This window comes from Stegostoma tigrinum, chromosome 15 (assembly GCF_030684315.1).
Source record: "Stegostoma tigrinum isolate sSteTig4 chromosome 15, sSteTig4.hap1, whole genome shotgun sequence".
Classification (NCBI taxonomy): domain Eukaryota; kingdom Metazoa; phylum Chordata; class Chondrichthyes; order Orectolobiformes; family Stegostomatidae; genus Stegostoma; species Stegostoma tigrinum.
In genome coordinates this window covers 63,638,344-63,664,176 of record NC_081368.1, presented here as the reverse complement: position 1 = coordinate 63,664,176, position 25,833 = coordinate 63,638,344, and the positions used below count along the sequence as shown (strand labels likewise).

The 25,833-nt window shown below is 39.1% G+C and overlaps 1 protein-coding gene and 1 long non-coding RNA gene across 2 annotated transcripts in view; one reads left to right on the top strand and one right to left on the bottom strand.

The window, feature by feature from the left end:
- LOC125458652 (2-Hydroxyacid oxidase 2-like) overlaps positions 1–18,050 on the top strand; it is a 42,277-nt gene extending 24,227 nt beyond the window's left edge. The window contains exons 3-8 of the mRNA XM_059651499.1: positions 337–488; positions 3,937–4,214; positions 7,366–7,587; positions 9,298–9,456; positions 14,393–14,462; positions 14,563–18,050. Coding sequence (XP_059507482.1) covers positions 337–488; positions 3,937–4,214; positions 7,366–7,587; positions 9,298–9,456; positions 14,393–14,462; positions 14,563–14,618 — 937 coding nt within the window. The 3' untranslated portion in view covers positions 14,619–18,050. The remainder of the gene's footprint in view (positions 1–336; positions 489–3,936; positions 4,215–7,365; positions 7,588–9,297; positions 9,457–14,392; positions 14,463–14,562) is intronic.
- A 65-nt stretch (positions 18,051–18,115) lies between these two features.
- Positions 18,116–22,153, bottom strand: LOC125458653 (uncharacterized). Its single transcript, XR_007248881.2, has 3 exons — positions 22,077–22,153; positions 21,242–21,310; positions 18,116–18,251 (listed from the first exon to the last, which is right to left on the bottom strand). It is a non-coding gene; the product is annotated as an uncharacterized LOC125458653 (long non-coding RNA).
- Between the last annotated feature and the right edge of the window lie 3,680 nt (positions 22,154–25,833).

The following is a 25,833-nucleotide window of genomic DNA, read 5'->3' as shown; positions in this document are numbered from 1 at the left end:
GAACAGCAGCACTTAGCTAAAGCTTTTTTGATGATGTATTCTAAATTTAAGAGATCTACAATCTAGTAGGAAGGGGAAATGTACACATGGGGACGTCATCACCACGCCTCCCTCATGGCAAACCTCACAGCTGGCTTACTGCCTGCTTTTACTTGCTCCTTGACTATACATGTTCTGAACTCAGTCATCTGTTGTACAGTATGTTATTGAATTCTTGACAATAATCTTTGTTAATTTCTTTAAATTATCAAGTGATTCTTCTCTTTTCTTATTTTCATGCATATTAAATCCATGGCATCTTAATTTTTTTTGGTTTTTTGCTTGCCTTTTTTGCAGGATCCGACTCCGCCCTCGAGTCTTAAGAGATGTTTCAGCAGTAGATATGAGAACCACTATTCAGGGCACTGGGATCAGCTTTCCTGTAGGGATTGCTCCAACTGGTATTTCCAGTATGGCCTGCCCTGATGGGGAAGTATGCATTGCCAAAGGTAAGTGTTAGCAAGTTTTAGATTGTAGTAAATATGTTCTTTCTCTGGTGCTTGCATAATTTCCACCTCATATGTCAAACTTGATAAGAAGGCTTCCCCACCCTGAGACATGTCAAAACACTTTTGCCACATTTAACACTTTTGAAATGTAGTCACTGTTGTAATTTATGTTGTGCAGCCAACTTGCACACATCAAAATCCCTTAAAAAGTGACAATAACTAGATAATCTGTTTTTGGTGTCCATTGAACTACAATAATTGACTGGGACTTTAGAAAGAACTCACTTGCTCTTATCTCCAGAGAAAATGTCTCATTTGACAGTGCTGCTCTCTTTCAGTACTGCACTGGTACATTAATCTACATGTTGTGCCTCTTAAGTAAGACTTGAACTCACAATGACTGACTCAGAAGCAGAAACGTATCACTGAACCAAAGCTAGCACAGTCATTGTGAGAGGTGACTTTTTGTTTTAGCAATCTCAAGGCATTGCTATGCTCAGTCTTCAGCAGTCAACAAGCATGTCTGACTAATTCACAAATTTACATCTTTGACTCTATCACAGACGACTTATCTGTCTTAATGTGCAGAGCAGAAATCTGACCCCTTGAATCAAGATGTAAAAATTCATAAAATTATAAAGAAATTAACATGTAAAGATAATCAGATGTAAGGGGCATTCCAATTTAACTGAAATGGCGATCATCCTTGCATATTCTTAATTCCGGTGGTTTTGTGTAAATGTTTACCTATTCCCAACCTCCTTTTTTTTCTGTTTCTCGTTTTATAGATTTGTACAGTTTCCTTTCATCAAAGCACACCTAGGCACACTACTTTAAAACCATCTGATCAAATAGCCTTATATTACTAGATCTACTTTGGTTTTTAATGTCTAACCTGATTCACATGTTTGTAATACTTTCCTTTGAAGTTTGGTGCGTTCTGGCCTCATAATACATAATGCAAACCCAGAATGCCATATTTTTCCATGAAACAATTTTTCACATCAATTGACAACACATTTTAAAGTGTTCTTTTAAAAAAAATTACTTGAGCACCGCATCTGATTTCTAAAGAAATTTCCTGTCATATGATACAAAGTCCGTCAGCTGTTCAGCCATCAGTAGTTCAGGAAAACCAAGGAGGATGGTTTTTGATTATTTTTCAGAATAGATAAAAATCAAATGCTATACTGGTATCTTGAGCTAAAAACCCTGGAACTTTATGGGAGAAGACAGAATTTAGCTTAGAATCCCTACAGAGTAGGAGCAGGTCATTTAGCCAATCAAGCCCATTTACCCCTCTGAACAGTATCGCACCCATCTACATAACTCTACATTTCCCAGTTAGCCTGCACATCCCTCGATACTATGGGCAATTTAACTTGACCAATCCACCTAATCTGTACATCTTTGGACTGTGAGAGGAAACGAGAGCACCCAGAGGAAATCCCACAAAGACTGTCATCGGAGGTTGGAATCGAACCTGGCACTGTGAGGCAGCAATGCTGACCACTGAGCCACCACATTCCGAATGCCTCTTCTTTGATCATCAAAAGTGACTTGATAAAAGAGCAGTCCTATGTGTGTAGGGGCTCTGTTTCTCATTCCTGGGTCTGGAGAACAAAGCTGGGATACCATCTGTGCCACATGCCCAACACAGTGAGGGGAATTTGCAGCATTCCTTGAGAGGTGAGCCAGGCAAACCCTGAACTAGAGTGGAGGCTATGGACTGTGGATACAGACTTGGACATACAGTGTCACTGGGACTGTACCTCAGTTCAAAAAAACAGAATTACATCAATGACATCCCTCCAGCTCTCATCCTTGCAACCCCTCTCCACATCAATGTCTATACATTTCTACCCCTCACTACCTCATGCTCTCCATTTTACCCTGGGTCTCTCTACCACCCTCTTAGCTCCTCTTACCCTCATACCCTACACCCCATTACATAACCCACTCTCAAAGTTCACATATACATGACATTCATGTGATCCTGTGCCCATTGCCTTTGGCCCATTCTAGTCCCAGTGACAACCTGTTGCCAAATTATAGCAACCCAAGCCCTTCATCCAACACCCATTGACCTCTGGCCTCCATATCTCGTACCAACTGCAGGCAATGACAGTATTATTAAAAAAATTCTTACTAATTCAAAAAATACATTGAAAATCTTACAAGTAATCACCTGATGAAAACAAACATTTGCATTCAAAGTTCTTTGAAGATATTGACAGTTCTTTCACTGTTTTGACAGCTCCAATGGTTTAATCTGCTATAATGCACCTTCCTATTTACTTCCACCCTCCAGGGATACTTGACCCTCCCTGCAAGGGTACCTGATACCCCTTCCTCCGCTGAGCAGTCCTGGGACCATATCTAAAGGTTTGATTCTTACCTCCATGGGGGTATGCTGGCTATCCACTATAAATTGACTGAAGCTGACTTCCTGTGGCAAGCTAGGATACCAAAGGCCATTTAAAATGGAGTCATGCACATGTGAAGCCTGAGACAGCCAGAAACATGCTTTCCAAAGATTGGAGGTAATACATGTGGGGGCAGGAATTCTTATTCTCAAGGATCCTCAGCACTTCTGTAGCTGGGCTTTGGTTACTCCTTCTGTACAAAGAAAAGAAACAGAACTTTCACACTTCAGTTTTCCTCGGGATTGCAGGACCATTTTCAGGTTACAGCCCCTAGCACTGCAGTAAAAGGACTGCCAGTACAATTTTCCAATTGGTTGGAAAGCACTTTTGGATGTCCTTGGGATATGAAAGTCCACTACATAAACTAAGGTGCTTGTTCCTTTCCCATGCTGAGAACAACGATGACCTACAATTTTATTTTGCTGGTCTTTGCAATGCTATAACAGTAGCTGTTGAATCAATAGCATTCAGTCTCTCGATACTTCCTTTTGCAATCCCAGAAAATATAATGCATTGCTTGTTGCTGTTCATGTCAATGGAACATCTGAAGTGTGAGTAGGCCTAGACTAACTGCCCCCTCAGGTCTGCACAGTTCACTGAGAACACAGATGATTTTCTAGCACAGCTCCACTTGTCTGACCTTGGTGGCAATTTGATATGCTTCCAGCCAGGGTTGGAACCATGTAGGGGTAGAGCATGGTGTGGGGAGAAGGGGTGGGGGGGTGTGGTGCGGTGGGGGGTTGATAATTTAATTTGAACCAGGACACTTGGAAATTCTTTTCCCAATCTGACTGAATCCAATATTAAGGCAAATCCACATCCTATTTGAAGTTGCAGGAGAAGCACACATGTCCTAAGCAGGCAGAGAGTTCTCTGATCATTCGCCAATATAGGGGACCAATTTACATTTTTTACCTCTAGCCTGTGCCATAGTAATAAGACTCATGATCCTGCCTGGAGGTAAGATCATGTTCTTGCCATTTCTGCCAACATTGAAGTTAAAATGGAACTATTCCTTACAGCTGCCGATGCCATGAAGACATGTTATATTGCCAGCACGTATGCAACATGCTCCCTGGAGGATATTGTAGCAGCCTCCTCCGGCTGCTGCTGGTTTCAGCTTTATGTTTTCAAGAGGTATGAGGTTACTGAGAGGCTGCTGCAACGGGTCAAGAGCCTGGGGTACAAGGCTCTTGTGGTGACAGTTGATGTGCCTTACATCGGCAAGAGGAGAAAAGATATGTTGAACGACTTCAAGATACCTGCCCATTTAAAATTGAAGAACTTTGAAATATTTAAGGCAAGTGATACACCAGTGATGATATGCCACACATGAAACACTGGATAGCTGATCTGAATGTGTTAAGTGACAGAAGTTGTTACAGTTTCTTAAAAGTAATTGGTTTCATTAAAAGTGTCTGTGAAGCTGCCAGATAATTATGAAGCTCAACTGACTCTATAATGTCCTTTAGAAAGAAAACTTGCTGTTCTTATTCAGTCTAGTATATGCATAATACCAGCCCCACACCAATTCAGTTGACATCTTTAGTGTGAGCTACCAAGTACTTAGTTTGCCAAATCGCTTCCAAGGAAGTATTCTCGGGGCAAATAAAATGGCCAATTAGTGCCAATCTTTGCAACGATGCCCCCAACCCAAGAATGACTTTTCAAAGATTCAGTTGTAGGAGTCAGTGACTCAGCCAGTTTCCTGAGGTATTGTTCACAGTAAACCAAAGTCTTTAAATGAACAGGGAAATAACATAATCATATTGACATAACCACACTGCGGGCAGCCTAGACATCTGGGAGCATTGCGACTGGGGCTTGTGATCTGACAGTACTTCATAATGGGATGGGTGCTCTCAGGGTCTGAGTGCACATGGAGATGGAACTAGGTTCTAGGTACAATGAAAGATATCAGATATTCTTTTATTGGAGATGCGTTCAAAGATTGTGAGAAAGTCTAGGAAAATGACATTATGTTGCGCTATCTATGAGTATCTGAGTTGTATGAATGTGAGCTTCCACAGTAGAGATGTCCTTTGATCACATTAAATTTAGAAGAGACCTTTGTGGCTAAATATTGGAATGATTGGATATTTTTACATGAAAATTTGTGCCACCTGGACCTTGAAATAAAATTCTAGATGGCTGGACTTATAATGGTGGTTTGACCCATTTCAAATGGTCAACTAAGACTATACCACCTGAACCAGTGCTAAGTTTAAAATCTCTTTTGAGTGCTTTAGCAAATGAAGTAACTGACCAAAATCTTTGTTCATGAATCTTCACTCCATCTAAGAAATTTGTATTTATCTATCCAAATTACCTGAACTTTCTGGTTTTAAAAGACATTTTGTTGCATTCTTCCTTTACTTATGTATTTCAATTTGAGGAGTTTTTTTGAAGCATCCGTCTATCTGCAGTGGAAACACTATGCTCCCCACTCAGCACTTTTGCCTTCTATGTTTCTTTCTGGGTCCAGTTTTACTATGGTTGTTAGAATTTTGAGTGAGTCAGCCATTGGTTTTACCTATCTAACAGACTTAGTCAATGTCTCTGTATTTCCATGGATAGTAGCCCATTTTGAGTGCTCAGTTCAGTCTGCAAAGCGTATTAATCTATTTGCTCAAATGTTGTGTCTTTATTCTGCAAAATATGTGACAGCATTTAAACGTGCACTGCAATCACGATACAATCACAAATGAGTATTTTTAGTGCACCACATTCACACAACTGGCTAACCTAATTGGGTCAGCAAGTTGATGCGTGCAGCAAATGCTGTTCAGGAGCTTCAAAATCTGTTGAGATCTCTGTGATCCCCTATCATTTACAAAGGACCTCACTGCATCCAGAAACATCCATACTTGATGTTTCCGTTGTTTGGCAAGCAACCCCAAAGCTGTTCAGTTTTTCCAAAATTGAGCTTTCCACAACTCTCCGCACAGGCCTCTGTAGACCACTGAGGTTCTCAGAAGGCTGAGGAATGGGCAATGACTGCTGATGCCTCTACCTATTGTCAGTGTGCTTCTTACCGAAGTAAATCAATGATTCTTTCTTTATAGAAGTCTTCTTTTGATTTCATCTCATGATTCCCAATGCAATTTTATTCTTGGATGGGTGTCACCATCACTGCTACTTTGTTTTATAGTTTGGTTTCAAATATCGTGAGGTAAGGAATTGTAAAGGTGGGAAAAGGGTTTAGTGTGGAGAACCCCTTGCCTTCCTGAACTTCATCCCCACCCTGACCCCCACTCTGGAAATAGGCTTGGGGGCCAAAAATCTTGAGATGGCATTCTGTCCAAATGCCACATAAGGGTATATCACTGAGTAAGCTCCTAGATAAGTCCTGGCTGACATGTCTGCAGCCTGGTTCTTTCCCTCCTCCATGGATATCCTCTGCATTGTATTTGGAAGTACTTGCATAGCCAAGGAATAGGTAGGGGAAATATACCCCTTAGCCTTTACAATTTTTCTCCTCCCACCTGTTTACCAGAACCTGTTGAGGATGCCCCACTTACTTTGATCCTGGGCTCCAGTAATGGTCTGCAACCAGTGGTACTGCCAGTAATGGGCAAGCTGCCAGCCTCTAATTAACAGGCACTGGGAGGAGGATCAGGCACCACCCCTTTCTTAAGAAGAGTTCCACAGATTGTCAGCCCTCTGAGAGAAAAATAGAATCTCCTCACATCAGCCTAATAAGGGAGACCTCTCATTTTGGAACAGTGTCGCCTATTTTACATATCAGTACAAAATAAGCAAACAAATTATTGCTCTAAAGGTATTACGTAAGGAACTGATGTATGTGCGTTAATTATTTGTGAGATATAATAGAAAATATTTCATCTTTGAAGAGTATCTGAGGGCAAGAAAGGGACATAGGTTGGTATACTGTACAGTGTGTTTATTAGCTCCATCTGAAACAAGAATATTTGATTTAGTTCAATTCATTTTAGAGAATAATATCCAAATGAAAAGCAACTCTCTTGTTAAGATGTCAAACACCTATTTCAATTTTTCAAGTGATACAATGCAGTACCTGCAGATTAGCTTTGGAGCCAGTATCATGCCTCAAGACATGTGGAATCTGGTTTGAATTTCTTCACTTGTGATGTAGCATTTGAGAATAATAAAAACGTCTGGACAGCCAGAATCATGGGTAACCATTCCCTAGGAAACTTGAGCAATTGTAGTATTTGCAAAAATTCCACTTTGGAATGAAAGAATCAAACTGATGTCTTGGTGTAATGTCTTTGTTATTGGCATCTATAGCTTGTATAAATACGTGAAAATAATTATGATAATTTAGATTTTTTAAGTAACTGCCCACAGTTGCTGTAAACTTATGATCACAATATTTTTGATGCAGTGACCTTTGTGCTGAATATCAGAAATAAGCAATACATTCTCATACCTATGTAATACAGTCCTCATATCATTTTGTGATATAGAAAGATAAAGGTCGTAACAACAATCTTCCTCTCTGCAACGATGTTTTGAATCCGGCAGTAACCTGGTCGGATATCCAATGGCTACGCTCTCTAACTGATCTCCCGATCATTCTGAAGGGCATCCTGACAAAAGAGGATGCTGAGCTTGCGGTAAGGCATGGTGTCCAAGGAATCATTGTGTCCAATCATGGGGGAAGACAGCTTGATGGTGTTTCGGCAACAGTAAGTTTAGACATAAACTGCTTTAAGATTCCACTTATTTCCTACAAAGTATGCACCTGTCAGATTATGAAAAAGAGACAATGATGTCTTTACCAATGGGTAGGAATGACTTAGATATTCGGAGTCCTGAAATTGGCAAAGCAGGTTAATTTTTCAACTAAAGTAGCAAAGAGGGGAGCTTTAGAAAAAGGAAGTTTATCGCTCCTTCCAAGACTCGTATTATCCTGAGTTGGAAACATGTTCCAATTTCTCATGGCTCAGTTGTCAGCATAGCTGCCTGACAGCACCAGGGACCCGGGTTTGATTCTAGCCTCAGTCGACTATCTGTGTGGAGTTTGCATAATCTCCCCGTGTCTACGTGGGTTTCCTCTAGATTCTCTGGTTTCCTCCCACAGTACAAACATGCACAGTATATGTGGGCAGACAGGAAGGAAAGTAGCCATCAGAATACATGAACATTGGCCAGCAGCAAAATGGCACGATGTACTCTCTTTACTATTGCTACATTCAGAAAATGAAAGCCATCAATTTAACTGGGACAAAGTAACCATAGTAGCACAAGCCAAACATAGACATGCATGGGAATTCCTAGAGACATGGTTCTCCACCTATACTTCAGTCAACAAGCATGTAGAATTGGACCCCATGTACAAACCCATACAGATTAAAACTGGAAATGACACTACTCACCATAATGGACCAGACAGTATAAATTCCAACTGGAGTAGAATAACATCGCTTCATCAGAGGCTCCACTGATGATGTCACCTGGCATGGTGGCAAAATGTCTGAACAAATACAAGCCAGCTCGGCGAGCAAGTCAACAACCTCAGGTTATGTGGATTGGCTGTGCTAAATTGTCTGTAGTGTTTAGGGGTGTGCAGGTTAGGTGGATTAGCTATGGTAATTACAGGGATAGGGTAGAGGGTATGTCTGGAAGGGTGTTGTGACTCACCGGGCCGAATGGCCTGCTTTTAGGGATTCTATGATGCTGTATTGTTGCAGGGCTAAAATTCTGGAACACCCTCTTCGATAGCACTGTGGATGTACCCATATCACACAGACTTCACTAGTTCAGAGGTACTTCACCTACATCTTCTGAGGGCAATTAGAATGACTTTGATGCCAAATCTGCAAAGCGATGTTTAAACAATGCATTTGTATTAATTCCTAATTTAAGTCTACACAAATATCAACCTTAAATTGATTTTCAAAAACACAATTCAGCAAGTTACCCAATCCTTCTTATTCTTTCAAAAGAGATCAGGACCTGTCTCAGTTGGGCAGGGATCATATTTAAAAGTGCATTATATTAATATTAAGTGCATCATATTAATAAAGTGTTTTTCAGTAAAGCAGACTAATTTTTCAGGCCTTTTCACTCCTGTCATAGTTTTGTGTTTGTTGCGTGTGTTGTCGTGAGTTGTACGTATTGGCATTTTAGTTCTAATACACTGTTGCTGCTCCCTGAAATGTTACATTTCAAACTTTTTTTCTGCTTAAAAGGAAGGTTTTGTTTTCAAGATATCCAGCCTTAACACTTTTTTTAACCTGAAAATGTAAATTAAATGCCCACTTAGTGAGGTGGTAAATATGGCACATGAAAAGTTGAAATAACACATTCTTAGTTGTTCTTTGTTCCTTGTTATCAGTAATGTGCTTGCAGAAGTGTTGATTTGACATTCAAGTAGGTGTACTGCACCATTGCAGATCGAAGTGCTGCCAGAGATTGTCGAAGCTGTGAGGAACTGTATTGAAGTCTATGTGGATGGTGGAATTCGAAGAGGAACTGATGTCCTGAAAGCTTTAGCAGTTGGTGCGAAGTGTGTTTTCATCGGCCGTCCAGCGATTTGGGGATTAACCTACAAAGTAAATTATCCTCAATGTTGTTTTATTTCCATTACTTCCTGCTTTTAATATTACTGATTGAGAAATAATGCTTGTACAAAATCTTTGATGGGTCACTTAATTTTTGCCTCTTTCTATCTTTCTTCAGGGTTACACACACACACACACACACACACGCACACACACACCATCATTTATTACCTGAAGCGTATGTCCTTCCAAGTGAGGTGATAGGGTCATAGGCCTCTATCAATCAATGCCCAGGGGTTAAGCAAGATTTGCTTAAAGGTAACCATGTTATATCATGTTTTGTGCTCGATTGTAACAGAAGCAGTGTGTGGGCAGTGAGGCTGATGAAACCAGGAATTCACTTTGCAAACAAATGCATTCACCAAGTCCTGCAACCCAGTTGAGTGTTTCTGGAATACAATAATAAGGAAGTCAGACGCCAATGTAATTTACCAATATGCTTCTTGAATTTTATGCTTGTAAAATAACGTAACCAAGTAATTTCATATAAAGTCCATCAATATAACAAGATATTGGGTGTTATAAGTAAACTTTCACAAAGTTAATTAAGAAATTCTCATTAAAAGAGATGTACGACAAATTCTTCTTTATATCAATGTCATTGAACCCATTTAACTTCCCTGAATTAGTTGCAATTGGGATGGAAAGATTCGGCTCTTGATCAGCAGTGAGATAGAGATGGAGGGGGTGTGGATTAAATTATCAAAATCTAATGCAATAAAGACTAGATATCCAAGAGGTTCAATTTAGAAATCAATATACTGCAAGCATCGCTGGCCAACATAATCCCAAATACTGTTGCCTAATGGAGGTGCCAGTGGGAGGCTAGCATACCTTCTACCACATATGGTATGACATCCTGGCTTTGTGGCCTCACTATTGTTCCATACATCATTGTCTGTAGGTTCACAAGAATGTAACCAGAGCTCCAAGGACAAAACAAGGAGAAATTGCTTAAATAAATGTACCATGGAAAAGACAGAGTGATTTATTTGAGGTATTCTGAGTTTGAAGCAATTGATGGGGTAGATAGAGATTAACTTACCCATTAGTGGAGGATTTTAGGACAGAGCCAAAACATTCAAGAGAGAGGTTTGTAAACACATCTTCTTGGGAAAGCTGTTGGATGTGTGGTGCTGTACCCAATAAAAACAGTAGCTTCTAGCTCAATTAGTAAGTTAAAGTCTGAAATTAAAGCATTTTGGGGCCAGGAATTCTAAGGGATCTGGATCCAAGATGTGCAAGTGGAATTAAAGATTAGTCGCGATCTTATTGAACAGTGGAACAGATTTGAAGGGATTGAATGACTTATGCATTTTGGGTTATAAGAGTTTGACATCTCTCTCTATCAAATTGCTTGTCTTCTATTAAAGCTCTTTTGTGAATTGTGGGCCATAAGCTGAGAACAATGAACACTTACATGATACATTTTTTTTCCATTTTGGCAGTTTTGTTTCACTTGGAATCTTGTACCTATAAAGATTCTGCTTGTCCCTGTGCATGTTTTGGAAAGAGAAATTAATATCAACATTCACTCAAAGATTCATAAATGAATCACAATCAGTTGAGTTAAAAAAAGCGTTGTATTATATCATAATTCTTTTCAGCAACATTATGAACCTTCCAAATATCAGCTGACCAGTAGGAAGCAGAATTAACTTGCATAAATTTAAACTTAATGAGCAAACACATAACGTAATTGTTGAATATTTTTTCAGTAACTAATAATTTAATACAATTCAGTTTCAGTCTTGCCCATTAGTCAGTTTGAACAGTTATAATATAGTATTTATAAGACACACTTACACAATCTAATGGTTGTAGAAAGTCTAAATTGAGAATGCTGTGCTTTGATGCTATATTGATTGCTTTTACAGATTGAAGCTTTTCTTAATTCATTCATGGGGTGTGAGCTTCATTGGTAGGCCAGCATTTATTGCCCATCCCTAATTGCCCTCAGAAAATGGTGGGAAGTAGCCTTCTTAAACTGCTGCAAACCTTGAGGTGTAGGTACACCTACAGTGTTGTTAGGGAAGGAGATCCAAGATTTTGTTCTAATAACAGTGAGGAAAGTGATATTATTCCAAGTCAGAATTGTTTGAGTCCTGGAGGGGAACTTGCAGTTGATGATGACCCCATGCATTTATGGCCCTTGTCATTCTTGTTTACAGTTATGCAGTTGGAAGGTGCTCTTAAAGGACAAGTTCCTGCTGTGCTGAGTCTCGATATGGGTAATTTGGGGTGGCTGCATTTTAATATTTAACAAGTTGCAGAGTCTACTGTTCAATCATGTACTTCACGGCCAAACTTTAAGGGAATAAAGGAAATATTTATATACTGATATTGTGAAACAATGTAGTTGTTTCAGCAGCAGAACAAGCTGACAGCTATTCACTTACATTATGCGAAGAGGCTTCAAGGGGATTTGTACAAGCTGAGAGAATGGGCAAGAATATGGCAGATGGAAGAAATCTAAATGAGTGTGAAGGTATCCATTCCTGTAGACCAAACAGAGAGGCACAGTATTTCTTAAATCGTGAGAGATTAGGAAGTGTTGATGACCAAAAAGACCTGGGTTACATTGTTCATGCCAGAATGCAGGTGCAGCAAGCATTTAGAAATGTTTACATTGGCCTTCTTCACATGGGGATTTGAGTCAGGAGTAGATGTCTCCTTGTAATTGCATAGAGCCTTAATAAGGCTATAGCTATGTATTATGCACAGTTTTAGTCTCTTATCTAAGGGGGGATATACTTGTTATTAAGAGAATGCAACAGAGTTTCACCAGATTAATCCTGGGATGGTGGGATTGCCCTATTAGGAGATGAAGGAATCAGGGCCTGTCCTCTCTACAGTTTCAAAGCATGAGAGATGATCTAATTGAATTGCACAAAATTATGTTCGGGAGGCACTATCTCCAGCAACAACATTTCCAAACAAATGATGTTATAATGACCTAAAGGGATATGCGGATAGTATGGAAAAATGGCTTAGAGGTAGATGTTCAGCCATAATCTGTTTGACTGTTGAATATAGTTTAAATGGGCAACTGCTACTTCCTGTGTAATCTGAAATTAACATGCTTCATACCATGATGATTTATATCAATACATCTACGTTACAGATGAATTGTCCCATTCAACACTCCATGAGACTGTTTTCAGACTGTCACCTAACAACTAAAAAATGAATCTTGTACAATCTTCGACTTCAGTGTGCACTGGAGCATTTAGAAGATGCTGTTGTGGGGCAGATCATTTGTTATTTTGTCAGCATTACTGGAAACTCTGACAATTTAATTACCCTCTTTTGAGACAAATTAGGCATAATGAACATATTGTCTCCTTTGGGTTGGATGGAGTATTTTCTCTCACTTCTTCAAAAGTGTGCTTTCTAACAGTAGAAATGAAAGGACCAATATTGCTGCCGTCCTGGATATAGATGTTATTCAGAATGAATGTAATCCATCTGTATTTCTATGTTCATATTAGTTTAAGAGGTGCAGCATTACCTCATCATAAACCAATTCTTATGCCTAGCAGCAACATTGCCCATTAGCTCCAGGGCACTTCGGCCTGCTGCCTAACAGAAAGCTGGGTGTCCTTTCAGCCAATCAATTCTGCTTTATCTGAAAAAAAGTAACCTTTGGCTCATTCTGAATTGTCCAGACCCTTCTCAAAACACCTAATCAGAGCACGATCTACCATCGTTCAGTATTAGGTGACAGATTTGTAGATATGCATCTATATGATTAAGAAAGGTAGTCATGAGAGACAAGAATTGACGATGCAGGAAGTATATTTATTTTTGTTTATGCTACATGCATCCACTAGGTCCTTAACATAGTTGTGTAGCCAATGAGCTTCACTTACTGATAAAGTTTATGTTGATATTTGACATGTTAATCTATTTTTTGATCCATAGTTAGCAATTCAACTCTCATAATCATATAGACACTGCTACTGTGCCCAGAAATCTCTTGTGGTGTCTTAAGGAAGAGTTCTTTTATATTTTCTTCCAGTGTGCAATTCTCTTACTATCGTTGTACCTTATATTGTGATGTGTCACAAAAAGTTAGTATTCTAATAAAAACAAAACCACAAGTGTCCTGTCGGAGATATGACAAGATACAAAGCCTTATCTGCGAGGGCACTGGGCCTTTGATTTGATTCCAATCTGAGCTAACTCAGCCTTTCACCCTTCTAAGGTTAGGAGAATGATGGCCACATCTTAAAGTGTGATCAGGAACTGGCAAATGGAGGTCAATGCTCTGCTTGCTATTCTGTGACATGTGTCCCAGTTTTTTGCCAGTGCAGAAGGAGATCAAAATTGCAACCAACAGCTATTTCAGCTTGATGCAGACTGATCTGTGAGGATCACATTTCTATGAAGGACTACAATTGATATTTTTCCCCTCTCCTGTTTAATTTTCTATCTAATTCTGCCATGGGTTGTGGTTGGTAGGAGAAATGGAAATACTTTTGTTGAAATTATTAAATCATTGGAGGACTATGACCAGGTGGATGAACATACCTTCAAATACAAATACTGATCCATGGTGTAAGTGACCTTGTCTTTTCAATTGTGTACATTAATTGACCTTGATCTCTTAAATATCAGGTCCTCCAAGCCAATTTAAGAAATTAGCACTTTTTTAAAACAAATCACTTTTTAAAAGCAGAAAGAAAGGCCACAGAAACTAGATTCTATTGTCACAACACTTTATAACACAAATACAAAAGTTTCCATTTTCAGTCTAATTTGAGCCAATATATTTTTTTATAAAAACTACTAGTGGGAGAGATACTTTTCACAGATTCAGTTGAAAATTCACTTGTCTGCCATCCTGGTTCAGCCTGAAGACAGGACTTTTCGACAAATGAAAGGTGACATTAAAAACTAACAATTTCTTGCACTTTCACAACAGGGTGAAGAAGGAGTGAAACGTGTGCTTCAAATTTTAAAAAGTGAGCTTCATACAGCATTGGCTTTATCTGGTATGAAATCAATAAGCAAAGATATTTCGAAAATATACTGAGGTTTACATCGTACAGCTTGATCGTAAGTCACTTTCTACTTTTTTTCTTCCCACTGCAGGATGCAAAACTCTGTCTGAGATTGACAGGACACTGGTGAAATTTGCAAAGCTGTAAGAATGGATCAGTATCAATGATTTAGAAATACAATTTCAAAAATGAATACGTTCCATGGTTTGCACAAAAAGATTAGCTGCAGAGATTAAGATCTTTCACTAATTAAAAGCATATCGTCCTTGTTTATTCTTTTTGCTCTGTTAAATGCTTAGCTGGTGTCAACACATATGTAAACAGTGACTTTCTGTTAAAACCACAGGTCACTTGAATTTTTGTTTGCACACTATGGTGCTCATATTATCCTTATAACTAGATCATTTTGTTCTTTAATTTCAGGACAGTTGGGGATGAAAGATGGACAGGATAGGGGGACAGTAGGAATTTAGGGTAGAATCTTGATGCACCATATTTCTGACCTATTTATGATAGTGACCTGGGAAAAGGGTAGGTTGGCTGCCCTCCCCATTATCCACTCTGATTATGTACATGATAAAAGATCATTTTACTTATACTGCCAGAAGAAAACTTTTTATCCTGAACCTCATTGTCAAAACATCCCCACAATTCCAATGTCAGCTTGAGTATAACTGACAGACTCAATCCAACCTATGTTTATACCAACACGAAATTATCTTTATATAGCAGCTTTAAGGTAACACAATACTCCAAGATAATTCATAGAAGCTTCAGAAAACAAAATCAAACAGGAAGTCGTGAAGGACATACAAACATGAGACCATGTGAACAAGGAGCAGCGGTAGGCCATTTAGTTCCTTGAGACTGTTTTGCTATTCTACAAGAACATGGCTGATCAGATTGTAACCACAAATCCATTGTCCTACCTACCCTCTCCATCATTTACCAAAAATCTATCCATCTTTGAATTTAAAATGTTGAAAGACTCTGCATCCACCACCTTCTCACAGAAAGAGTTCCAAAGATTCATGACCCTCTGTGAGAAATATTTTTTCCTCAATGCGGCTTCAGTGGATGATGCCTTATTTTTAAACAGTGGCCATTATTTCTAAATTCTCCTATTACAGCAAACATCAATTCCACATCTATCTTATCAAGATCCTTCAGAATCTTCTGTTTCAATCAAGTTGCCTCTTACTCTTCTAAGCTCCAGTAGACACAAACCTAGCCTTTCCCACCTTTCCTCATAAGACAACCCTTAAAGAGAAAAAAGCAAGTTATGTGGAAATTGCAGAGAGGGAATTCCAAGGCTTGCAGTCAAGATAGCCGAACATGCGACGATGATAATGAACCAGTTAAAACTGAGAATGCTCAAGAGGCCAGAACTGAAGGAGGCACAGTCATTCTGGAAGGTTGTGGGGCTGGAGGAGACTACAAAGAAGAGTGACACATTGGCAGGATTTAATAATAAGGATGAGAATTTTAACATCAAGTCATCAATTGACTGGAAACCAATGTAGATGAATCAGTACAGGGATGAAAAAGGGAACGGAGCTTGCTTCAAGTTAAGAAATGGGCAGAATTTGTTGACATCATGCCTACAAATGGTAGAATGTGAGATCAGGAAGGACTGTGTTGGATTCATTTACTCTAGTAGTTACAAAATAATTATCTAAAGGTTTGAACAGTTGAACAGCTATAGTAAGGAAATGTCAGGTAATTTTATAGAGGTTGCAAGTTGGAAAATTAGTGAAATTTGTGCAGGAGCTCAAGGCATCTGTACAGGCCTGACATTTCCTTGGTACCAATTCATTTTTTGTTGTGAGTCTGTACTCTGAAATGGGGAAAGAAAAATAAACAACACAAAGCAACAAACTTATATGGTGAGGGGCAAAAATCCAAAGCTATTGCACAGAGATAAAGGGAAAAATAGATAATGAATCTCAAAGATTTTGAGTAAGGTGATCATTTACCTTGTCAAAGAAATGGGTGTTAAGAGCAGCTGGAGAGGCAGAGTAATTCAGGCAAATTTGGAAACACGATTAAGCCCAAGGCAAACATTACAGACTTTAATGATGGATACAAGCAGCGTAAGAGACCAGTGCCACTGGAACAGAATGATCGAGCTGATTATAAGCAGTGGAGAAAATTACAGAGGGTGAGAGATATGTGGCCTTTGAGAATTAAAAAAAACACAAAACTAAGCAGGTCGCGTAAGACCAACACTACAAAACAAAGAACTGTGGAATTGGCATCTCTATCCCACAAGATGGTGCTGTGTAACTTTCAATTCTAGTTTGATAATGCCCACCTTCCTGAGCTGTCATTGTAAAAAGGGGGGATGCTGGGAAACTGCTTATCCTGTTTATGTTAAAAAAAATGTATCGGCATTCATGTTTTACATTTGGTTGAAAGCTACTCTCATGACTGTTAGCCAATAGCAGAAATTAATTATTTTACAGCTAATACATAAAGTTGTAGGAGCTGTTCTGAATGCATCAGCAAGATTGTGTGTGAAAGAACGTTCAGCATCATCAACGTTTGGAGCCCTGTGTGATCAGCTTGGTTTGCTATAACAAACTTGGGCTTGAATTTACTCTGCTGGTGGGTTTGAAGATTGGTGGTGGAGCTAGAACATAAAATGCAGCAGCACAAAGGGAGAGAAAAGGTAACACTTATAGTGGTCATTCTGGATCTCCATTATGTAGAATACGAGATGACTTGGACCAGAATGCCTCTTTCGCACGTTTCATAAGACTTTCCTTCTGTGAAGTGTCCTTCCCACCACTCCTTGCCCATGTTTTACCTGAAATTTTGCAGGAGCCTAGGGAGACCTAGACATTCTTGAACTTTTATTGCCCTTAATTGGTCAATTAATGGCAACCTAAGGGCTTCATCTCAACTCCATCGATCTCCATAGGATAGGAGGGACCAACAGCATGGGGAAAATCTGGCAAGTATAGATGCGTGGGTCCATGTCAGGTAAAGGGTGGTGGATCTCCTATGTGAGTCCTCTAGACCCCTCAAAGGCACAGTTTCCACTTTGACCCTCTCTCTGGTCTCTTGAACCCTGCTCTCCACCAATCCACCTCACCCCTACCACCACCACCTGCATCTACTCCCTGTCTCTATTCTCAAGATATAACCAGACTCCTTCAGTTGGTGGGACTGCCTGTAGTTCCAGCGGTAACCACCACTCCTGGCTCACAATAGAGACTAGAGAGTTGTTAGCCAATCCAGTGGACAGCAGATATCTAGGTGGGACTTTCTCCAGAGAAATTGGTCTTATAGCAATTAAAGCTGCTCCCAGTGTTGCTGTTGGGCAGCTACTGGAATTAGCGAACAGGGAATCTGGTGCACTGTGTAATTCCACCCTTTGTTACAGAGCTGGATACATCTACCCAAAAGTGTAATACTTCTCTGAAGTCAATCCTACATGCCATGGCTAACAAAATTAATTCCTTTGTCGACATGCTCTAGCTGTTTGTTACTAAACTTGCAATATTACATTACCCCAAAATAAACACGCACTCAATAAAGTCTTTATCGTGAATGAGAGGCAAGTATTGAACCTTATTTCAGAATCTTTTTAAAACTTCCATTGTAGAAAGGTATATAAGAAAAAATTACAATGTAGGGTCCTATTTTTATCTTTCATATTTCCTTTTGAATTCATACTATAATATGTCTTGTAGCTCAGTTCATTTCCTGGATGTTGCCAATAGAAGGGTTCCTTTACAATGCCCCATTTGCCAGGAGTCTTCTGCACTTCAAATTCTGCAATAGCAAAGGACAATGCCTAACATTAAACTTCAAAACAAAACCAAATTCTGCTCTTACTGTTCTTCAGTAACATGCCGTTTAAATAAATGTATATTCAACCCGGTAAGTGAACAATTTGGCTCTCTTTTCTAGATATTTCCATAATTAAACATTCTGCTGAATAAATATGAATGAGATTTGTAACTAAGACAAAGTGGACTTCTGCTGTTAAATTCCCAGCCATGAAGAACATTGTCTGCCCTCTTGGGTTGATGTAAAAGCCTCCATGACACTGTTCCAAGATTAGGTCTCCTCCCGGTGCCCTGCTATCTCTGTTTCAACATCAATTAAAATCAATTATATGGTCAGACAACTTATTATTGTGTATGGGACTTTGCTGAGAGCAGTAGCTGCTATATAAAGACATGCATTACAACTATGAGCACAAATTGGCTGAAAGGCATTTTGTGAGGTCCTAAGGACATGAAAGATGCTTAACAAATGTAGATTATTTCTCAATCTCCATGAATTCTCACTTACAATATAAAGATAAAATTGATTTTAATGGTGGTTGCGGAAGTTTGCTGTTTGCAAATCTCCTGATGCTACTCCTACAATAGTGATTCCTACTCATATTGTTGCTTCTTAGTTAGATTGCAAGAATATGGGACTGGTTTAGTTTGGGAAACTGGATGAGTCGCCCTTGATAGCCCTCATCCTTCATATCCACTAGCCAGGTCCCCAATCCTCTTCAAACACTTCTAGGCCGCATTCACGCCAACTCATGCCAACCCACGTCTCCTAACCATTTCATGATCATTTACAGATATGCCGAATTAATGCCAACTCATGACAACTCAACCACCATCCTTTTGCTCTCCAAGCAATTCTGCCAGTACCCACCATGGGCTGACATCAGGAGCCATGTTGAGATGAAACAAACTAAAATTCTAAATATCTATTATCGGCTCCAGCCTTTGATATAATTTTTAAAAATTTCATATCGATCTCCTCAAGTACACAATTCTTTATAAAGTCAAAAGACGTGTTCATAACCCACCGAGACAGTTAATCCTTTAATAATTTCTTTAAGGTATAAGTCAAATGGAGACATTTGTGGTTGTGAAAACAGTCAGTTAGTAACAATTAGATAATGGGGAATGTTAGCAAAAACTGTTGTAAGTTCAAGAGCAAACTTATTTAAGTCCTCGCTGATACAGCCAGCCTATCTTACAACATTATACAGCTCTGGGGATTTAAATGGCCCCGTGGCTGATGATTTCTTTTTATCTCTCACTGACACAGGCAGCTATATTTAATTATTAAACATTTTAGGATTGAAATACTTTCACAGCTTAACTGTTCTACAGTCTTATCTGCCTACAATGGCATGTATGAATACTATAAAATTTCATAATTCCTACATTGTGGGTTAAGGACTTTGCAACGATGAAATTGGGATCTGTCTGAACTCAGTATTGAGTTAAAATGCCCTGCTGTGTTTTCTTTTCATTCTTGCTAACCACACTGAAGCTCTTTCCCCATCAGAAGAAATGGTAGCTGATAGAACTGGGGGTGAGAAATCCCTCTCGCAAATCCAATCATCAAGCTGGAGTCTGTGGAATCTCGACAGCTTGGCAAACTTCTAGGTCTAAATTTCAAAAGATTTTTGTTGATTGCAACTTGATTTAGGGTGTCTGTTTTGATACAATTTTGTTTTCTTTTGTACTTTATAAATATGCAACAAATATTTATCATGGTGGTACTTCAGGTTAGGGTTACAATTATGTTATGTCTAAATGAATTGATAGCTGAATTCAACAGTAATTTTGTTGCCTTTTAACTTGGATTTTAGAATTTTTATTTCCAAATGGTTACGTCTCAGAGTTAGAATGTAGTGCACATTTAAGAGACATGACATCATCATATCATGTAACCTGAGGGTATCAAATTCACAGACTCCATCTTAATTGGGGTTAAATGAAGCATGATACATTGATGAAATGCGTGACTGCTGGTGAGCAAATAGCTTAATATTATCCCTGAAGCATTGCTGTATCAAATAATGTCCTGCTACAGGCAGAATTCACAGCATGGTGGCAGATTAAAGGGGAAAAGTAAGTCAGCAGGTACTCTCTCTCTCAAACATGATGACCTGAAAGAACCAGGGCAAGAGTGGATCTACCTGTAGCCAAATGTTAAGAATATGTGGAATATCATATTTTTGACTATATTTCTGTTGCCAGAAATTTGGGATGAGATGTCAACAGGTTTTCAAACATTACATCATCAAATCAAGACGCTGTGTGAGGAATTCTTAAAGGATTCTGAGATTGGGTCCTATATGCTGTTGTTGCTAAAACTGGCCCTAGTCCCTCGTTTGTGCCAATGATTTTCAATTGGGGATTGTGGTCTTGATGTGTAGTTTATTTGTGTGTGACAATTCTACATCATATGTATTGCTCGATAACATGATGCAATGTTCAGATATTCACTAAAGCTCCTTAGACAGCACCTTCCAAACCCATAACCATGACCATCTAGAAGGACAAGGGTGACAGATACATGGGGACACCACCAGCTGCAAGTTCCCTTCCAAAGCACTCATCACCTTCACTTGGAAATCACCTTCCTTCAGTGGGTCAGAATCCTAGAACTCCTATCTGAAAGGTAGTGTGGATCTATTTATACTAACTCAGCTGCAGCAATTCAAGACTGCGGTTCATCACCATCTTTTCAAGAGTAACTAAGAACAGGCAACAAATGCTGTCCCTGCTTATTATGTCTGCATCCCATGAATGAATAAAGCAAAAAAGACTTAAGATAGATTGCAGAAATCACAGTGTCAGTGCTTAACATTTTTGGAACATTTTGAGTCCTGTTTCCACCAGGCAGAAGGGGTCAAAATCCAACACCTTCAGTCAAGAACTTGGCACCACTTTTTACTGACCCTTTAACATTAATTCAGGGATAATGAGGGGAAGATGATGAATTATCATACTTACAATTCTGGAAACAGTGTCAAATCAATTCTCATCACTGATAGGCTGGGGGCATCATACAGCACTGTAAACCTGTGAAACCATTTGTGGAAAGAAGAAAATGTGATCTTAAAGTCTTCCCAACGAATATTTTTTACATTTGTGAGGACAGTTTGTTTCTTCTTAATAATATTGGTAAACTTTTCACTGCACTGGATCCACCACTATCGAGTCACACTGATAGGCTAGTCACTCCTGCCCTATACTTAATGTAAGCTCATGGATAAAAAATGGCATACAAGGAGAGGCCTCAAAGCAGGAGTATAGGTTGGCGTTCATTCCGAGCAGCTAGGAAAAATAACCTGCATTGTCAAAAAATCCACAGGAGTCATCCAGTGGAAAAAAAACCTTTCAGAGCTTCAACAACATTCTTAAGTGTAGCAAAAAACCAGCTCAGTATTTAACACTGCAGTGCAGAGCAGGGGCAGGAACTTGAGTGCTAGTCTTGATAAGATCTACCCTCTTATTTCTTCATCAACATAGCACAATGTTGTAAATCATTTTAAAATGCCCATTGCCTAGTTTTCATGTGAGACTGCACAGTTTCTTCTCCAAGAATAATTTAAAAAGCATTAATCAAATGCATATATTTTAAAAAGGTTTAAATCAAATTTGGTAATAACCATATCAACCTGCTTGACCTTCAGTGCTGCTCTTCAAGATTGATAAACTGTTGGAACATAGCTGCTGGTGCTTATAGATGCTCATAGATTAAAAAAAAGTGGATCCCTTATAACTTTAACAGATCAATTTTTAAAGATTATATTGAACGACTAAAATGAGAAGGGGGACTACTCACAATGCAGGCCTCAAATGAATGATAACTTAATGTACTGAAAATCAATTGGCAGCTTGGTGCCTTCTGGCATCCTGAAAGGACAGGAAAGGAATTATATAAAAGCAAACACAACTTTTGTACCCTGAATTTATCTATCATCTTATAAAATTTGCATAAGTGCAAGTAATTGTGTTCTTCAAAAGCAAAATACAGCAGATGCTGGAAATCTGCAGTAAGGGTGTAAATTTTAAAGGGTTCCAAGCCATGGTCTGGTCCTGACTGATTCTGTCCACAACGTTGGATCTCAGCATCAACTCCCTTTGCACACTCTATTATTGGTGTCCCCTCGGCAAATACTCACACAAACAACATCTTTAACACAGTAATTTTTATTTAACAATTTAAACTACATGGAATGCTCTGAACACATACTCAATGGATTGACAGGAACTGCTATTAGTTTTGCTTTGTTACATATTTTGCCTTCCAACAAACTAAACTGATATTGATGCATATTTTGCCACAACGCATTTGAGCCAACCAACATGTTGGGTAAACATATTGTGATCATTTCTGCTGGTCATGATCCCGTCTCTACAGTGTAGTTCATAACAGCTTCGTGAGATGTTTTTGAAGTATACTGGTCAGAAAAGTACGGCACCATGGATTGATAAGAATGAAACAGGAAAATTGAAAATGAATTATATGGTGCTTCTAAATGATTTCTATGCCATTACAAAAATGTTTTAAATTTAATAACTACATTTTCCTTTAATGGTCAATATTATAAACCTGGAAAGTGCAGACCAAAACAGTGCAGAACATTATCTTGACTCTTTTCCTGAATTTCTACAGCATATTGAAGGTTATCTTCATCAACACATTGCAACTTGTCTGAGCAGTCATCGCTGTTTTAAAAAAAATGACAGCAATATTTATCATAGAACAACTGTTGAACTCTGAGCACTGCCCTGTAAATTATTTATGTTTCAAATAGCATTTTCTCTGGGTTTAAAGTTCATTCATGTGTTTTTCTTACAGCAACAACATTCCTTTATAAACTTACATTCAAAAATATTGGCCAAATCGATCAACTCATTCTATAAATTAACCTTGAATATTGATAGCTCAAAAAAGTTGATGGCCATGTTGTCTTAAGGCAAACTGATAGGGATTTGTTTCCTCGTAATGTACAATCAGACTCATCACATTTCACTTTCAGGTTGACACTAAAGTGCTTTTTGTGTTTCATTTTCAATTATACTCCTTTTAATTAGATTTTGAGTAATTGGGCAACAGCTGCCTAAACTGTCTTAGGCTGCTAACAATGAGCATCTTAAACTAGTTCTTACTAGATGTGAAAGAGTCGCACATTTTCCAATACCAGGGACTCAGACTATTAAAGTTTGGATTTTCTACCATAGGGCATCATTTGTACAAATAATCAATTCAATGTTACTTCAGTCTTGGTCAAGCTTACTTGCTGATAATCCTGTAGCCACCAAGTTTTGCCTTCTCTGCATGTGTTTGTCAAATACTTAACTTGCTCATCTTTCATAGATAATACAGTGTGGAGCTGGAGGAACACAGCAGGCCAGGCAGCATTAGAGGAGCAGGAAGTCTGAAGAAGGATCCCGGCCTGAAATGTCAGCTTTCCTGCTGTGCTCTTCCAGCTCCACATCGTGTTATCTCTGATTTCAGCATTGGCAGTTTTTACTATTTCTGTTGCCCAGCTTTCAACTTCTTTTCTTTTATTCTTTTGTCTCATTCTAAGAAAATAAGTGTCTCGAATACAGCCTTTCCACACTACAAATGATTGGAAAATTTTATGGCACGTCACTATCAGAAATTTATAGTGACTGATTCAGTCATGCTTCAGAACTAGTGAGAGCGTCCCTGTTAATAAACATGGCTCTGATGCCCCAAACACGCTCAGTTAGATTGTAGTGTACAATGGAGAAGAACAATGCAGAGACCTTAAATGGAGAAAGATACAGACTAGCAGCTTGGGGACACAAGGATGCCAAACCAAAAAGTTAGAATCATATCAGTTAAGAGGCAGTCAGCTATTAAAGAACAAAGCTAAATGCAGATACCAATTAGGTGGCTGTTGTCAACAATGAGACAATATCAAGTGACCTGGGGAGAAGGTCTAAGGCAGTTTACAGATGCTATGTGAGTGTGCTATCAAAGGGCTGAAGTTTATCAAATTTGACTCATGTCTATTCCTGGATGTTTTATGTAGGGTTTCTTTCCATGAACACTACTGAACCATTTCATGCAATTGTTCATTGGTCACCTCAGTGTGCCCGCACCACAACACTGTGGCTCTGCATTCATGATATAGTGCGCTCAAAAATATTTGACACTGCTGGGACCTTCTAGGATTTCCGCTACTACCATATTTAAAAGCTAACTATGCACCAGATCAATTGCTACCAGCCAGGAATAGCCCTTCACAGTACACATAGTGGGAGGGAACTGAAAAAGAAAACCTTCCAAGAATACTTCATAGCAAACAGAAGCTCCCATTTGGAAGTGTATTATTATTGTACATCATCACCATCATTGCAACTGCACGTACAAAAATTAAGCTATGGAGACTCCTGTCCTTACTGCTGTACCACGTTGGAACTCAGTTAAGGGAATGCTACTTTTTCCCTAATGCCCAGCACAACTTAACATCTTGTCATTGTTCAGGGCTAACCGCAGGCTTCCCACCTTACTGACTTTGAAGAATGGCCTCAATTGCTGAATGATCAAACCCCTGACTGATATTTTCATTGGATCTGCAGGAATAACCACAGCCCACTCCCCAGACTGTAACGAAATGGCGCCCTTGACACTTACTATGCAAAGCAGCTGACTATCCACATCCAAGTTCCTGGACTGGGACAAAATGATATATTTCACTGACTGTGGTGGGAATCCCTGACTGACAATCTGTCCTTCTTAACTTGACTGAGGACAATTCCCCTTTAACTTTGAACCATGGCCATTTGTCTAAAATATGTTCATTTGTTTGCCATGTGACATTGACAATAACACAATGCTGTACAGCAACATATCCACATCCTTGACTAATGACTGCTGACAATCTTAACTAGCTTCCTGGCTTTGTGTTTGTACTCGAAGGCAAAACAGAAGTACAGTGAGCCTGCAAATTCTAGAGGCATTGTCAGAGAGCAAAATGGCAAGTTGAAGTAGAGATGCTGTGAGCATCCAAGTAGACATAAGGTGAATCAGAGATGTTTCATGCTGATGTAGACATGCTTGTGCACACTTGATGCCAACCTCCATGGTTGGGATTACAGAACATGTTTCATTGGCAGCAATTACCTGGGATGTTGAAGATATAAACCTACAGCAGCAAGTTGCAAGCTGGAGCTGTCAGGTACTCTGGGACTTCAATCTCAGAATTGTCTCCACTCGCACTGACCATGCTCCTGTCTAACGGTGCAATGCAAAATATGCCTTTCTTATCTGGTTCTGCTCAGAGTCAATTCTTGGCTACAGTGATCCACATTTCATTGAGACAAAGGATTTCAGGTGCTTGAATGCTAAGGGCCGCTACCATACAACTGTCTCTCTTAATTAAGTTATTTTAACTTACTTAAGTACTATACTACAAATCTGACAACTCTAAAACTGAACTTGGAAAATGTAGCCAGTTGAATTCCTACTTTGAACCACATTCCCAGTTTTATTCATTTGGCCTTTACCTCGCTCAAAAGTCTCCACTCACTTTGATCTGCACTCCTTACTTCAAAGATTCAAG